The sequence below is a fragment of the Semicossyphus pulcher genome, unplaced genomic scaffold (genome assembly GCF_022749685.1).
Source record: "Semicossyphus pulcher isolate SPU_LCO1_2020_fin unplaced genomic scaffold, fSemPul1.0.p SCAF_3, whole genome shotgun sequence".
Classification (NCBI taxonomy): domain Eukaryota; kingdom Metazoa; phylum Chordata; class Actinopteri; order Labriformes; family Labridae; genus Semicossyphus; species Semicossyphus pulcher.
Genome location: NW_027211704.1, coordinates 6,004,127 through 6,022,428, shown reverse-complemented (window position 1 = coordinate 6,022,428; position 18,302 = coordinate 6,004,127). Strand labels below are relative to the sequence as shown.

General features: G+C 42.2%; 1 protein-coding gene across 1 annotated transcript in view; it reads right to left on the bottom strand.

The window, feature by feature from the left end:
* The window catches only part of ephb2b (eph receptor B2b), a 222,287-nt gene that overhangs the window by 106,777 nt on the left and 97,208 nt on the right, over positions 1 to 18,302 (bottom strand). Inside the window, exons 2-3 of the mRNA XM_069678316.1 lie at positions 10,652 to 10,776; positions 8,815 to 8,894 (exon numbers count right to left, since the gene is read on the bottom strand). Coding sequence (XP_069534417.1) covers positions 8,815 to 8,894; positions 10,652 to 10,776 — 205 coding nt within the window. The remainder of the gene's footprint in view (positions 1 to 8,814; positions 8,895 to 10,651; positions 10,777 to 18,302) is intronic.

Below are 18,302 nucleotides of genomic sequence, written 5' to 3'. Positions count from 1 at the left end.
CCATTCGTTATATTGCTCCATTGGGACCTCTTTGCTCTTACAATGCATTCATTTGAAAACAACGCAATAAAGTTGTCATGGACTTTCCATCCCCTGTGCAGCTGTGCTGCTGCGCAACCAGGAAAACTTAACAAACAGGCAGACGGTCAGAAGCACGCTGGCAGCCGAAAGTTCACCACAAATACACTCCTCAAGGACTCGAGTCGTCAAGAGATCTGTCTGGCAGGAGAAGGTGGAAGAGCTGTTGGTGATCATTACCGTCAGTCAAAGCTGGTTGAACGACTATTACGCTGTCATAGAGAAGAGTTAAGAACAAATCAACCCTAAAACAAAGAACTGCATCCATCAGTGTGGTCCGCGACAATCTAAGATGCTATTTTACATCTTTAATATACACTCGTTACTTTGTGCTAATAAAAAATAAGTTATATGATAGCTAAGTATGGCATGCAGTGTCAAAGCAGCATTAAACTGGAGCCCGACTAATATATTGTTTGACTGATATTAGTGATGAGGCTGCAAGGTGGTGCAGTGGTTAGCGCTGTCTCCTCACAGGTAGAAGGTTCCTAGTTCAAACCCCGGTTGGGACGAGGAGTTTGCGTGGGTTCCCTCCAGGTATTCCAGCTTCCTCCCACAGTCCAAAGACATGCTCGGTTCATTGGTGACTCCAAAATCCCGTAGATGTGAATGTGAAAGGTTCTCTGTCTCTATGTGTCAGCCGATCAGTTCAGGGTGTAACCCCGCCTCTCGCCCAATGACGGCTGGGATAGGCTCCAGCCCCCCGCGACCCTGAACAGGATAAGCGGTGTGGATAAAGGACGGATGGATGATATTATTGGTCATTATTGGCCTGCAATAGACATATTGGCAGCATGAGTGCTTTGTGATATGTGCCAGTATGAAACTAATTATACAGAAGATAAAAAGCAGGAAAAAATGCTTGATGTGATTTAATGGTAGGTTTGTGAAGCCCTTCGACTCTATAACCTACCATACTCTCTGCTCTTTCTGCAGCACATGTAGCAGAGTAGCGAATGGTGGTCTGCACGACTATTGGTTAACAGTGTCTATTCATCTTAAATACAGTAACATTCAGTGTGTAAGACTTTACCTATGAAGTGGGCTGCGTCCTAAATACCGGTGCAACCAATATACCAGTGTAAAATGCAGAGAGAGGTATTTTATTGTGTTATGGTATTTTACCAAGGTGATGGCGCTAAATTACCCTTGGAATCAATACAGTATCTATTTATCTATCTACTATAATCTAGCTAACGCTTCGTCACGGACATGTGCAGCCATGATCACCAGTGCAGCCGCCATCTTCACAACAATCAGCGTTATTGTAGGCTGAGCTCAGGAGCTCCGGTCGCTAGCAGGATTGCAAACTCGACTTGGCGAAAATGTGTTCATATATCTCGTCGGATACCAACAAAAACAGACTATGAAAGTATTCTGTGGTATCCGTGCAAAGTTACTTTAGCTGAAAATATAAATACATGTGTCATCTAAGCAGTATCAGTATTGGTCTCGTTCTATGTAACCCATATCTGTCGGGCTCCACATTAAACAAACCTTGTATAAAAACATGTGAAAGTTAAAGCTGTCGCTGCACAATAAAACTGCAGGAGGGAACAGCCCGTTCTGCAGCTCACGACTGCTGGGAGCTGAGTGAAACATCAGTCAAGTGTGAACAAACTGTCAGAACACTCAAACATTTAACGCTTTCATTGTTTTGACATGACACGAACTGTGTATTTATCACGTCTTGTCATTACAGGGTTTGAATTAACCTGAGTCGGCTTCTCGAACCAGAGCCACGTTACATATCAGCGCTCTATCACTGACAGAAGTAAATAAATTATTCACGCAAATGCGGGGAGAGAGCGACCCAGTGGAAAACACTCCAGGCACACTCGCCCCATTTGCAGTTGTGGGAAATCTGTCAGAGCAAGAGTGCCTTCCCTTGAGGGACAGGGGACAAATGACACCCACTCTCTGCATTCAATTACGACCAGAGAGAGGCCATGGGAGCCAAATCCTGCAGGAGAGCGGGCTTCACAGAGAGGAGAGGCTCACACACACACACACACACACACGGACTTAACTAGAACTGTCTGCTGCAGTCAGCTCCAATTACCACTGTCCACTACTAATGCACAACATGTGAAGGAGAAGAACTATTCCATCTTTTACCCCCCCTTCCACAACGTTACATGTGGATTATGTTTGCATATTTCTTTGCGAGATTCCTTTAATATGATTTCACAGAATTTAATTGTCACAGTCACAAATTAGTGGTCACTTTAAATCCCATTGAGCGCACTGGAATGAACGATGTTTAACAAATTACTCATGAAGAAAAGGAAAGGCTACGTGGAAAAAAAGCATGCCATGTCGGTCTGCCACACATGTCCACAATTATCTGGAAACAACCTCAATCTTATTCCGAAGGAATTCTGATGTAATGTGCAGCGTATTTGATGAATTACAACGGTCTGATTTGTTTAAAACATTGTGAAACATGTGTGCTGCATATTTCATTCCTGTTGTGTCCCCAAGTGACATCGTATATATCCTGCTACAGCACATCATGACACATCCGTAATGATAACCCAACCCACTCACACCGCCTCATTATGTCCGCCGCCTATGCAGGAGACCTCAGTAGTTTTCCCTGCACGGTAGCTCCATGCGCTCCCTGCGGCCATAAGTCTGCTTCTAAATGGCCGCTGTTGTCTGTGTTTGAGCGCAGGAATGAGCGGGTCAGCAGGCCTGACCTGATGTTCACACGTCTATCAGCTCCACTTGAGAAGAAAACATTGACCACTTAACCCCGCTCAGCGAGCCGGCTGTACGTCAGCTCCAAGTCACACAGCAGATTCTCAACGAGGAACTTTACAGACTTATAACCTGGAAGGAGTTCTTACCGGTTATGATTGTTCATTTAATACTAATGCCTCTGCATGATCTAAAAAAGGAGGCAGACAATCAGCGAGAAGATTTCTTTACGGTTATTCTTAATGCCTGTCAGTGATTTACGGCACGCAGACCAAACAGCCTTTGTTTACATTCTCCCTGGCAAAGTTTCACAGCGAGTGGTTTTTCGGTTTAAACGAAGCAGGAGGAGATCCTTCTTTTAGAGAACTCTGAACACACACTGAGGGGAGGATAAGCACAGAGATAAAAAGGGAAGAATTGTGTCAGAATCAGAATAAGAATCAGCTTTATTGGCCAGGTTTGTACACATTTAAGGAATGTGACTCTGGTTTAACTTCGCTCTCTGTGTACAAGCATCAGGGCCCGATCAGACAGGGCGCGTTTTAGCAGCTGGGGGCGGCTTTGTCATTGTTTTCAATGAGAGGCTTTTTGCGTGCTGCTTTTGCGCTGCAGAGCGACTCGTGTTTTTCCACTCCGTGCGCCTCGCGTTTTTGAGAAATGCTCTGAGCGCCTCGAGTTGAAAAAAACTTCAATTCAAAGCAGAAAAGCTCCCGAGGCCTTCTGTCAGTTTACAATATAATGGTAAGGTTAATGACAGCGAATGATTCGGTGGTTGCCTTAACAACAGTAGAAAAAAAGGCGCAGCGAGCGTTGTTTTTTTTTAACCGTAGGCTTCAACAAAAAAGGCAGTGCGTTAAACATTAACTATTAAACTAATATCTACAAGCCTGCGTAAGACAACTGTGAGGAGTGCAACAATGCCGATATATACACTCACCGGCCACTTCATTAGGTACACCTGAAACATCTAATGTAATCCAATACACCAGCTCTGACATACGATTTGCTTTAATGTCGCCTGTTATGTACAGGCTTTTTCTCAGCTGTCGTAGAGGTGTTAATTCAAAGATGTTTCAGCGTCAAGGTCATAGTTGGTGGTGGGGCTGTACTGAGCTGCATTATATTCAGAGGTGTTCCTAATACTCTGGCCCCCTCATGTAAATCGGGAGGACAAACAATTAGAGAGAAATCAACATTCAAGTAAAGGTAATATCCCTGAACATTTGAAGTCTTACTTTAAAGCTAAATCAGAGGTCCATTCTTGGACCTTGAACTGTTCATCTATAAAATGGTACAAAAGATGTCTTAAAGAACATTTAACTGCTGTCATGTTCTATTTTGTTTAACTCAAACATTCTAAAGAACGCACACTCATTCTTTATTTTACTTTATTTAATTTGATACTATTTGTATTATTGTTGTCAATATACTGTATTTATTTTGTTATTGGTTTGCCATCACTTTTTGCTGCTGATGGTAATTTGGTGGTGAAATTTTTAACATTATTTAGGTGGAGACTTTAAATAACCCCACTGGGTTTTTGTCTCTCCCTGCACTATATATTGTTGCACGCCATCTTGTCTTTTTGTGTCAATTTGTGCAAAAATAAAAATTCTAAATCAACATAGAGGAATCAGTTTTCATTTCAGGCCATTTCATAACCAGCTAAAGCTTTTAAGTGTCTTTGTAAATAGTGAGTTTGCAGAAGGAGAATTGTGCAAAGCAGCAGAATTCTTTCACTGATTTTTATTCTGCTGGTTTAAATTTAAACTTTTTCTGAAATGCTTCACAATATTTTTTATATCACAATTGTGTGCTCTTGTGTATGTGCGTGAGTCTTCCCAAATCTGGCTACAAACTCAGGTCGACATGATGACTGACTGCACCAGTTTCCATGCGTGGGCGGAGTGAGGCATGTGAGACGACTGTTTTATTGCCAGGACCTAAGAGGGTTAGTCAGGAGAGAGTAAACTTCCCAAACTGCCCTGGGATAGAGTCTGGTTTGGTAACTATAACAGTGGTCATCTGTGTTTTCAGCAGCGTTATCAAGAACAATGAAGATGTTTTGCTTGTCTGGCTCAGCGACAACATCAGTTAAAGGAAGAATACAGAGGGAGGGTTATACAAGTGGACTTACAGGAGCTGAACTGTGATATTCTTCTACACAAATCACTTCTGAAAAGGTGCTTATGTATACTTAGAGATATTTTAATAAGCTGTAAAATAACATGAGTGGAAAAACACCAACTGCCATAACATTGCGACTTAATATCACGCTGTGTCTTGTTTGCGTTTGGATTGTGTCGCAGAGTATCACATGTCGAGTTAGGATATATTTCATGAAGCTATAGAGAGCAGTGAAAAGCAACTGCTGGTGCGGCGCTCAGCTGGATGTTACTGATCCACCGGCTAAGCCCATGAAGCCGTGCATATATGTGTGTAAGACAATAGCTTCTGTAAAGCACCTCTCGCTGTTATACTGAGAGCGAGAGCGAGCTCCGTTTCCACACCTGTTGCCCCGGGCCATAAGGGACAAGCTATCTCCATCGCTCTCACTCTTCACTTTCCAGCGGACACAGACGGAGTCAAAGCTCAGGCGTATCGTCTTAAAACTTCAGTGCCCACGCTGATAAGGCCGACCTATACCTGAATAAATCCAGGGGCTTAGGGACTTGTTCGCATTTCACTGCGCTCCAGGAAAGCGATGCATATCCGAAATACATTTGGAGGTTTTCAGGAAGGAGTGTGGAATTATCTGAAGTCAAAACTAGGATAACCACCTGAGGTTGTATTCATCCATCATCATCAGTTGCGGTTTATATCCACCCATGTAATTCCCACAGAATGACGCAGAAACTGTGGCCAGGACAGGAGAGATGGATATATCTGTTTATTGAAAATATGCTAAAAGACTAAATTAAATTAAATTACCCTGAAAACCAAAGGAGAGGTTACACCACAATCACTTACAGCAGAATTACACCAACGAGAATCTCTCGCTCTCTGTGTGTTCCAAGTAAATTAAATTAAATTAGAATTAACGGCTTTGTAGGCAGGAAAGTTTCAGACTTACAGACTTTCAGACTTGTGATATGCAAGTTTTACCTTTCAAAGTTTGCACTTGACCTCATCTTCGTTTGCTTTTTCACTGACTTCCACACAGAAGTCTCTGACGACTGCAGAAGTCTCTGCATTTTTCTCTCACAGCGCCGCACCCATTTTATCGGCACCTGGCACTGATCGGCTATTACGACCAGGCGCCAGTAAAAACAATGGAATAAATAGATTTTTAAGATGAAATAAAAAAGGCATGAACTTTTCCATGTTTTATAAACGAATGCCTATTCTAATAATTGTGATCATCCCTACATAAAATCACTTCCAGTCTTGCTAAGATATCACAATCAAAACTATAGAAAAGTTGAAATGTAAGGCAAGTTTATTTATGAGCACCATTCATACATAAAGCATTCAAAGCACTTTACAGAGTTAAAGAAGGTCGAGTTGCCTCGTCTTTAGACATCTGATCACCAAAGTCACAATCGTGCTCAATTTAAAAGTAATCAGTCCAGTAGTTTTTGAGATTCATTGTTCACAAAAACAGGATGAAAATAATGATTAAAATATTTTTTTATTCACTATATGACACTGTATTTGACCTTTGACCTTTCACGTAAAAATTGTTGCCTTATTATTTATCATATTAGACCTCTGTGTGCCCTTGTATCATAATTAGTGTATAAATTCTTAAATGTATAATAAATAAAAGTAAGTAAAATAAAATATAGACTTTTACAAATATAATATAATATAAATCATCACTTATAGGCCTCGTGTGTTGGTGAGTGTGTGTGCAGACCCTTGTGAGACCCTTCTCTCTGCATCTAATCTGTTGCTTTGCTCTGCACGGGACGTTTCCAGGAGGGGCGCTGTCATGGTTCTCTGAGCCAATCACAGCGTACAGGTGAGTGTGGGAGTGGTTCAAATTAGCAACTGGGCCCCATTCAGACCGGCGAACATGGCCACAGAGCGACGCAGAGTTGGCCTTCTTTCTGTTGGACAGGTAAGTGCCTGAAACTGGGTAGGACAAGCTAACCGGCGGTTAGCCTGCTAGCACAAAGCTAACCGCGATGCTGTTGGCGTTAGCTCGGCGGGTTGGGCGTGTTCTCACGCGAGACAGTGAGGGTGAGCTTCTGGTGACAAAGCCCAGGAGGAGGGGCCCAGTTTGAATGTGTTGTTGACAAAATGCAAGAAAAAATCCTTCTTATTATACCTTTAACTTACAGAGATCACAGGGACTTTGAACTTTGACCTTTTGACCAGTAAGTTGTAAGCAGTGCATCCTGGAGTCTAATGGACGTTTGTGTCAAACCTAAAGACTTTCTCTCCTGGTGTTCCCGAGTTATCTCATTCACAAGAATGGGAGGGACGGGTGTACAACAAGAAAAAACACAACGCCTCTGGCCCTGTCTGTCGCCAGCGTGGAGGGATACATATAAAAGCACATATTCTAAACTCGTCACAGACATGCCTTTCAGTAAATCAAATGTGGAGATGTTTGATTTGGAGGAGAAAACGACCACATATTTATGCGGTGTGCCACATGTTACTGGAACAAAGATGATTCCTAATGAGCTTAGAGGTCTTTAGTTTGATGTTTGGACCTTTAATTTATCTCAATTTTGCCAGTAGACTATTCATTGAATACTAAAGTCATTGTTCCAAACATTTAGTCCAACTTTCCTGAAGTTTCCAAAACGCTCTTAAATCTGATATGAGAAAAGGGTTGAGTGGATGCTGAATGGGTTGAGTGGATGCTGAATCTAACAGTTTGCAAAGATGAAAGGACGACGTGATGTAAACTGTCTTTGGAGTCAGCATGTGTGCGTAAGCGCTCTGTGCAGATTGGATCCAGAGCTGGCGAGGGAAAAAGGAAACCAGGCGTCTTTTTGCTTCGCTATTGATTGTAGGACTGAGCAGGGAGGAGACAACGTGCCCTCAGGTTGGGAGAGATGAGGTTGTCCTAAATTATTCCTGAACAACTTTGAAGTCGTATCACAGAGCGGTTGAAGGCCGGCTCTCAGTGCTGCCGTGTTTTTTTTGCTTCTTTTAGCGCGCAGAGACACAGCATGATAGAGTATAATTCAAACCATCTTTAATACAAACCACAGAAGCGTAAATAATTGAATAAAATCGGTAGTGGTTTTTTGAAATGCACCAGCAAATAAGTCTACAACATTTTTTCTCTATTTTGGACCCGTTCTAAGAAGTCTAAATCTTGCGGTGGGGAAAAAAGTGAAGTAGACTGAGACTCTGGTTTTGGCCGGCTCTAAGTGGGCCTGGCTCACATGTGGCCGGGAGGAACCGATGCCCTGGCAAACCCTGTGGAAAGACTGTGCATCAAACACCAGCAGGGCCCATATAACACATAGCTTCTAGCCTGGCATGGGAACACACGTAGTTAACTTTAAGTGTATGATTGTTCTTTGTTAGTGTGTTTGTCGTGAACCGGAAAGTTCAGGCGAGATAAATGTGAATAACCCAAAAGTAAAGGAACGCAGGGATTAGAGAAATGGATGAGTCTTTGTGGTAATGACCAAAAAGGAAAGTGGTTGTAGCAGCTCTTAAAATTCTGCATCAACAGAAAAGTTTAAAATATCTACTAAAGAAGTGAATGAATGTGTGGCTTAAAAATGTCTTTGTTGTGTTCAAATAGTTTCCATGTAAGTTTGCAGGAGGATTTTTGGGGGAGGTTTAGCTCACTCTGGGGGCCAGGCAGCCTCATTAATTGATCTTTGACCTTAAAGTGAGAAACCAAAACACAGAGAGAAATAAAGCTATTACGGCAGACTGAGCAAATTTACACATTAGCCGCACTTTTAGGTCCAACAAAAGCGAGGGTCCCCACACACCTCTTCTTTATCTGAACTAAACTGCCCTGAAATCACATCTCATTATATAATCACTTAAAAAATAATTTAATTATCTTTTCTATTAGCGGGAGCAGATCGAAGTGAAAGAAGAGCCACTTACGCTGTTGTCACTGGACCCTGACACGGGGTAGACCGTCCAGCCGAGCTCCGCCGTGGCTGTAGTGGAGTCCATAAGTGTCTCTGAGGGAGGAAGTGAGAGAGAGAGGGAGGTCAGATAATCTCCCAACAAGAAGAACATGTTGCTGCGGTCCAAAGGAAACCACTTGAGTTAAACAAATATTTTGAGAGGCTGTGTAACTCTGTTCTTGTGGAAGTGAGAAAAAATTAAAGGGCGACATTTTAACCTTTTGTCTGAACAACAACTGACGAGGCAAACTGAACATTGAAAAGGAAATAAAACAGCCATAAACAAATAAACAAAAACACATATTATTTATTAAAGTAGCAAATTTAAAGCAGAATCCGACATATTTTTGATTAAAATAAGGGGCATAAAATAGCAGATCAAAAATGAACATTCATGAATTAATAAATAAAAAATAAAGAAGTTCATACAAATATTATCTCATCTTAAAAATCTTCTGGTTGTAATACAGTACTACGACCAGACAGTGGATGTAGTGCATCTGAAAGCTGTTTGCTAACCGCCATTAAATAACAAGAGAAGAAGAAAGCATTGCCGCACTGTGAGATTCAGGACCGGAGAAAAATGCAGAGACTTCTGCAGCCGTCAAAGAGTTCTGTGTGGAACGAACCCAACCGAAAATGAGGTGAAATTAAACTTTGAAAGGAAGACTAGCATATCTATATTACTATATACTATATATTAGTCTACAACAACTATACACAGCATGACTGATTCTCACTGTACGAGAGATGATCCATGTCTCTGTTTTATATAGAGAAGATGGAGTTTTTGTGGTACACACTTCTAGCCGAAAATAGTTCCCAGTGAATATTTTAAGTGTAGTATGTCACTTTGTGTGTCTGTTCATTTAGAGTAAGGGGAAAAAATTGAGTCAAATTCCTTGTATGTGCCCACAGACTTGGCCATATACAGAGGCTACAGTCCTCGATGCGGCGGCCCCGGGTTCAACTCCAGCCCTCGGCCCTTTGCCGCCTGTCGTTCCCACTCTCTCTTCCCCCACTTCCACCACTATCAGCTGTCCTCTCTCTGAAATAAAGGCATAAAAAGCCACAAAAATAATCTTAAAAAAATAAAAAAGAAATACCCATCCCTTCTGACAACGTGTGCCAACATTTCAGCTCTAGCCAGCACACACATAACTGATGATGGACCATAACCAATGACCAGCTCACGGAAGAGGAAGTCCGACATCCAACTTGAGATTTGAAAATGGAGTTAGAGCCATTTCTTACTCAATCAAATTGCTAAAATGCCAAATGCTAATTTAACATAAGTTCCGCCTCTCCTGCACTCCAAACGAAACCACCAAAACAAGCTCAACCATGATTGGTCAATGCGATGAGGACTACAAACCGGCACCAGAAATAAAAATATACCTGATACCAACAGATCCCTGGCCTACTTAGTCTGCATTCACGCACAGATATCTGTTTATAGAGGTGAACAGGTCGACTACAAAGAGCCACATTGATACAATCTATGCCTTAAGGTGGGGAGAGATTCCTAGTTAGACTGCTAGAAGGTCAGGAGAACTGTGCCTTCATCCATATGACTTGTATGGAAAACAACAAGCTGGAAAAGTAGATCTCCACGGTGCAGAGGACAGGCCACCCTATATATGCCAGGGATTAACTGGTGGAAAGAAACACCTCTGGTAATTGGGGTCAAAGAAAAATGTGCCTCCTGTCTGTCATGAGGTCCTCTGCGGCACACATTCCACCGACCCGACTGTCTGTCAGGCGCTCACTGAAGCGTCCACACTGTCACCCTCTGTCCCTCGTCTTCTCACCCTCTGTACCCTCGCCCTCTTTTCCATCCACGCTCTGCTTCTCTCTGAGCGTAACAGAGGACACGTCTTGTGTATTTCTCCCGCTGATGAGGCCTGTGTCAGTCTCATACTTGTCCTGCGTTGAGCTGCAGCAGATGGAGAGAGCATTCACGAGGTTGGACGCGTCAGCTGCAGCTCCAAAATGCCACAGAGGGATTTAGAAAGCCCCTCGACAAACACAGCGACTGAGCTTAGCATAAGTCACATTGTTCACATCGGCTGGTGAACAATCGCATGCTGCTGCGGCTCTTCATTAACGCTGTGATAAAACTGATTGAACCGTGGTAATAGTGTGGGTTAATTAAACCTGGAGTCCTAGTTCTTTGACAAATGTAATACAGGTGATAATGAGAGAGGGAAAGAAAAGATGGAGGATTTTAAGTTTTATCTCACAGGATTTTGTTTAACTCTCTTTGTATTCACAGCTCTGCACCGGCATATTAAAGCCTCTAGAAATGTGGCTTTAAAAAGTAAAAACGCATATATTAGATCACAGCTGAGTCTCATCAAGCATCCACAAAAACCTCAGGTAAGAAAATGGTCATACCTTTTAGAAAACATATATTGAAGCATATACATTTGCATTTAGAGTATTAACAACCGGCTTAATAACTTGTGCTAGACTGATTCTTAGATGTTGGAAAGAGCCTCAAACTCCTACACTGAACACGTGGAAGGAACGAATGATGGACATCGCTGCGTGTGGAAAATATGTTGGGAAGATTGAACCAAAAAAAAAAAGATATGATTTAAGACCAATAGGATCGCTTTAGTGGGTGAATCTCATGGTTTGGTACAACATATGAATTGTTGTTGTGAACTATTGCCCTGCATTGTTATGTGAATGTTTGCTGGGTTTCCTGCCTGTTTCTTTTGTTTTGTCGTAGTTTGTTCATCTTTTTCATTTTGTTGTTGTTTAATTTCCTCGACTTATAAAAAAGAAAGACTGTGTGCGTGTGGCCGATTATTTGATTCACATCCGCCTGGCTCCTGCACGAAATTATTAATTTAAATGGTGCCTGAATGTAGAGTTACAAAAATCTTTGCTATCAATAGCAGTTAGCAAACGTGTTTAACTTTAGCTAAGCTGCTGCTTGTTGTTCAAAGGCCAGAAAATGCAATGCTAAAAGACGGTTCTGTGTTCGCTAGTGCTGCACTGTTATGAAACAACTTTCCTTTTCCCTGCCGAAAAAACAGCCTGAAAAAAAATAAATATAGAACTTAATTTGACATTGAACACCTGCTACTAGCATGGTCATTACTATGCTAGCAGACTATGCTAACGCTGGGTGTAAACCGTAGACTGTATAAAAAGATGGCTTCCTAAAAATGAAGCCAAAACATTCATTTAAACGTTCATCCAAGCGCCCCCTGCTGACTGGCTGCAGTATAAGTCATAAGGCCTCCTCCATGTTAACAGATGGGACATGAGTCAAACTATAAAATATAAATACATGTCAAATACTTTTTTCTCAAACATGGTTTGTGTTATTATATTTAGTTCTTATCATGGTGGTTTATGTCCAAGACTTAATGTTTCTGACATGTTTATTTTTAATTAGTTATTTGATGCTGAAAAAACGATGATTGACAGCTCTGTTGACAAATACGGCTTGCCAATAGAAGAGGAACCGCGAGAGGAGACGTAACTAAAACAATCACTACAGTAACTGAAGTTTCCAAGTTTTTTAAGCAAGTTAAATTTGTGTTTTGGTTAGCAGAAGTGGCTACAGCGGCTCCAGACGGCCTATGTGTGACCATTTTTATGATTTGTACAAGAGGTTTGAGTTTTTGGAATTTATATCTGAGCTTAATCAAGCCAAAGCCTAACCCAATTTACGAATTGCTTTCAGTGCACCGGTGTAGCTCAGCGGTTAAAGCGCGCCACGTACAGCGGCACAGCCTCTCGACGCAGCGGCCCTTTGCAGCATGTCGTCCTCACTCTCTCCGACTCTATCCACTGTCCTACTCAATAAAGGCTGAAGCTAAAAAAAACAGTCCTTAAAACAAGAATTGCTTTTTTTTTATATATAGTTTTAGCTGCTTACTGTTATGTTCCGGAACCCAAATTGTGGATTTGGGTTTCCAGCGGCTTTCAGAGATATATTACAGTGTGGACGCAGCTCTTTTATATTTAGGAGACTTCCAGTTGTTTCATAACGCTGGATCTCCTTTGATTTCTGCTCCACCAAAAACCATATCTTTAATTAACAGGACTCCACACACACACACGGGTTTATCTCACGGCCTTCTGCTGACTTTGTGCGTCTCACCAATAATACTAGATTTCACATCCCATTCAGTTATCACAAAGCCCAAATCGTATAATTAGGCAGATGAGGCTGCAATTGAGCAGCTATTGATAACCTTGTGTGTGAGTCAGAGCGGAGCTGCCTACATGGGTGTTAGGCAGTGAAATGGTAATTATCCCCCATAATGATAACGATAATTAGTGGAGGAGTAAAGTGAGAATAATGAACCCCCTCTGAGGTGGTTTAAGGAGCGTTGGAGGGGGCGAAAGGGAGCGAATTTCCCCAGGAATGTTACACAGGCTGGGTGAAATCCTGACTCCTCATCCATCCGTCTCCTTTCTTCTCTTCCTATCCACCACTCTCTCGTTGCTACTTTCTTTTAACAACTCTTCCTTCACTTTTTCCCCCCTCTTACCTCCTTTATGTCCTCCCTTCCTCTCTCTTTCATGCTCTATCTCTCTGCCTCTATCAGCGGCCCACATGCTGGACAAGTAGTCCCTTGCCCTGAAAGACTGATCACTTTTGTTCCTCCTGCTGTCTACACTTCAGTCCTGGCAGACACACCGATTCATTACCTCCCGTGGAGCAGAGCGGCACATAGCTCACCGCCGACAGCCGCCGCCTGGTTCTCAGTGTGAACCTCCAGCCGCGGCAGAGCACGGCTGCTCAGTGAGACACCCGGGCTATTAATCAGGAGGAGGCGAGCGTGCAGAAGAGCTCGTGTGGATCCGACCGCAGGAAATGACTTGGTTTAGTTTGTTCTTATGTTTACAATGCAAGCATGTTGTTTTGTAGTTGTGTTTTAATTCAATCATCAAGCTAATTATAAAGCAAACTTTTGAATGCTGTAAAAAAGAAATGCAAATCAGGCGCATTTCTGTCAACCTGTTTGGAGTGGATAAACTAGGCTCATTAAAAAGAGTGGTTACATCAGAACGTGGCTTTCCACATGGCTGCAATCGACTGTTAATCACAGAAGAAGAAGTAAACAAAACTAAATGACCTCGGCCATCTAGCCTGTAGAACGAGAGGTCGTCAGGTCTCAAATCTATTCGGCAAGTTAATTGTTCTGTCACGTCAGTATAGTATTGTCCATGATTCATGCAGTCAGGATTAATACAGACACTGGATGTTTTTACAACATTTCTTAGCGATCTTTTAGTGTCTCATTTGTAGAGTTTTATTTTGGTTTAGAAACTTTTTTTAGTATTTTTATGTGTGGTTTGTTAGTGCTTACATGTTTTAATGCTCAGTGTTAAATGTAATGTCTCAACTGTGATTGTTATTTCCTGTACATCTATCCATCCATCCATCCATCTGTAATGAATCTGTGTTGCCTATTGTCCCTCCTTAAGGAAGAACCTGCGAGGTTATAATGATTTAATTGGTGCCTTTAAAACCATCATATATACCTGCCTGAATACTTTGCCTGTAACTCTGCCGAAGAGTGCCAAAAGAAGTTTTCCTTTTTGTTTTTCAAGGACTTAAAAAAAAAGAAAATCCTACAGACTCTTTTTGTTTGTTGTTTCATTTTTCTGCCTTTTCTGCCTTTATTGACAGAGACAGAGACAGGACAGTGGATAGTGTCTAAAACAGGGGATGACAAAGCTAGTGTGACACGCAGCAAAGGCTCGAGGGTGGACTTTCTGGGTGGAGTCTTGAAACCTTTATTAACAGCATAAATTTGTTTATGGAGTTATTATTTTCAGTATTAAATTTAAAAGGAAGTTCATTTGCAACATCAAAAAGGTAAATTCATCATCTGTTATACTTTCCTGAGAGGTGCACAGAGGTGCTTATTAGACACCCCCTCCCCTTTCTGTTTACTTTGTATGAGTTGTTTTATGAGCAGTGCTCAAAGAAAGACAACCTCGTTGCTGCAGCTCTAGTGATCAGTCTCATGTTGTAACCTGTCCTCTCATGTTAAAAAGGTGGGATGTTGTAGTTTATCCCATTAAAGCTGAAACAACTCTTTCTCTGTGATTTATTAAAAGCAGCTCACGGTGCTCGTTCTTCGCTCATGCTCAGTATGAAGTGTAACGTCTGCCGCTGTGGATCCCTGTGTGTGTAGTGCTCTGGATAATGGACATCAGAGCTCTAAGATCTGATGACAAATTGCAGCCTCTCCATTTCCCACTTACAGCGGTAAGTGTCTCTGTGTTATTTGCGCGGCGATGGAGAGTGATGCATAAAGTGTTTAAACTGTTGGAGCTCCTGGCGGTCAGAGGCAGCAGGAACACTTCACCATCCAAACAATCTGACATTGAAACATTAATGTGCAAACCTTCATATATGTTCTATTATTAATTACAGGGAATATTAACAATAAAACAGTAAATTATTAACGCTCAAATGTCTTTTTTCCCCCTGTTTTTAAACCTGATACCCTCGACTGTGAAGGGGGCCATGAATATGCAATGAGACCTGGGAGTCTAAGAAAAGCCGACTAGGCTGAGAGTGCTTCCTCCGACACTTCCTGAGACTAAGGAGAGAGTTTAGTGCTGATCTGAGAGAGAGCTCTCCACCGAGAGGCTGTCTGAAGTGACAGGAGGGGGGAGGCGAGGGAGGAAGGAGGAGGGGGGACTGTGCTACTACAACAACACTCTTCTTTTCTAAGAGGGGTCAATGCTGCATCTCGGCTTTCTAAAGAAAGCAACAGCATTTTGAATGAGCGACAGAGAGGAGAAGCTGTTCACAGAGCAGACTCAAACAACCACAGAGAGGGAGGAAATAAACATTTTACACACACAGATACAAAGACGGCGGACTGAAAGTTATCTACGCGCCATTGTGATGTTGAATGAATACATGAAGGCAGCGCAGGATACTGGGAGAGCATCTCTATTTTAATACACTAGGGGGAAAAACACAGAAGCCCTTTAACTGATTTAAGGTCTTATGTACCAAATAATCAGCATCAAAAAGTAGTAGTTAATTTCTAAAAACTTTTCAGATACTGGGTTTGAATTGGGCGTGGTTACAGATTTATTATGGAAATAACAGAATTTAATCAGTGAACCAATCAGGAGAGTGGTCACAAGGCAGCTTTTCAGTTATTTGCATCCTGCGTTAGAGTGAGTGACGGTACTTTCAGAGCCAAATAATGTGAAAAAAATAACAACAACAACGGCCCGGGAAGCACTTCAGAATAAAAGCATTGTGTACAAACGAGTGGAATCAGAATTCCAGATCGGGCTTTTACTTTGAAACAGCATACAGGAAGTGTTGACCTACTTTACTCTCCATGCCTGTGACTTTCACTACAGGAAGAGATGTTAATATCGCTGTCAGAGATCAACAGGACACATCACAATTCATTTTCACCGTGTATTTTGACCAACAACGGTAAAAATAGGCGAGCCTCCTATTCTCTACATTTTCAGCGCAAGTCGCACGACATACGCCTATGTCACGCCAGCATTGTGATATGTAAAGACTCGTCTGTTTTCATGCATTTCCAATGAAAATGAACACGTCACGCTTCCAGTGTTGCCCACAGAAGCGCACATGGACCTGATGCGGTCACAGCCACATGCTAGCTTTAGAACCTAGTTTTGTTGCTTTATGTGTTGCGAGGCAGCAGAGGGATTCAGGTTTTGTAGTAATACAGCACAGGCTAACGATACACAGGTATTTAAAGATTATTTTTTGGCTTTTGCCTTCATTAGACAAGAGAGCTGAACAGAGACAGGATATATGTAGAGCAGAGTAGGGAATGACCGTCAGACCAGGAGTCGAATCTGCGATTAGTGCTACGAAGACGGTGCCCGCTCTACCAACTGATCCAAACCAGGGATCCAAGCTAAAGTTACATGTAGTCAGCAAAACATTTTGTAACCAATCATTCAGTGGTCATTTAAAATAATAATTTCAAAAGCTTCCTCCTCTGATTCTGACTCTTTGGAAATGGTCCAAACAGCTAAATTAGCTTTCTTAATAAGGTTTTCAAACTGTTTATTTTCATTTAGATTTTTGTCGATGCATTATGAGCCTCCAACGTGCATTTTCAAGGCATATTTCCGACACTTTCTCTGCACGAGCCACTGTTTGCTCGCGGCTATGTTATTTATTTTAGCTGCCAGCCTGTTCCCCAACATTTGCATTTGGTTTACGATGGAGACTGACCACTCGCGCTTTGTCCAAAGGGTCATGAATCAGGGTCTGACAGACTGATGGCCGATTAGTCAGAGCAAATAGACAGATTTCTGCAGACAGAGTGATGGATGGAAATTTTCTCTCCCGTCGTGACTAATACACCTTCTAACTCGTAAACCTTTTCCTCGGGCAGTGAATGCAACACGTGCGGCTTACCAAACATATTTTGTCCATCCCGAGTACACACACGCTGGGACAAGCTTATTTAATCACTGTGGTAAATGGCTGACGAGTTATTTCCCCTTTTGCTCTCTTTTTTATCTCAGCAGGAAGAATCTAATTCAACACTTTGCTTTGCAACTTCTTGCATCATTATTGAGGAAAAACCCTGCATATAAATGACTTTGACGTGGCAGTTCAAGGCAGAATCAAAGAGAATGAAGCGATTTCCGAACAAACTGGTCTATATTTAGGACGCACAGCTTAATGGGTGCACTTTGAAGAAGAAATTGACCTCCAAAGCAGCGTGAAGCAGCGCCGAGGCATGACTTCTTTTCTATCTCTCTCGCCAGCGCTACTGCAGCTTCTGCTCTCAATGGAACAAACTCCTCAACCTTCCAATTGGAAATAAACCACACGCGGTGCTTTCAAATGTGATTATTTCAGCTAAAAGTGCTTAAAAAACCCAGCAGAACATTCTACCTAAAGAAGCCGCGCTGCTGGGTAAAGATTGCTTTAACCACTGCTGCTGAAGGGCACATGTTCATTGACTTGCATTTCACTAAACACCTTGGAGCAGAGTATTTGATGGCAAATGTGGGAAGATTGTGGTATGCCGTGCAGCTGAAGAGTAACATGAGCAAGCTGTTCATTGTGCTAAAAACAGAACCCTATATGGTGGACCCTACACGGAAATCTGCCCAGATTAAGGGGCAAGGCATTGATTTACCCCTGAGGGAGCCGCTGCAAGTGCAGAGACATGATTCATAGCTTTAATGATGGACAGGGCTACTGTATGGCCTGTTGGAAAGAATAACAGTCTGTTTCATTTAGGGGGAAGAAAGTGGAAGGAGCCCCTGGTCCAGAGAAACTCAGCTCAACTTATCTGTCAGCACAAGCTGGGCCCATTAAGGTCCAGCAGAGCTCCCACCACTGTCACATAGCAGCATATCCCATGTGTTAAATGAATTCTTAATCCCACTTTTACAATGAAACAGCGGCTTTGTGGACCATGTGGCGCTGGCTCAAGCCCCAGAAGCTTTTTT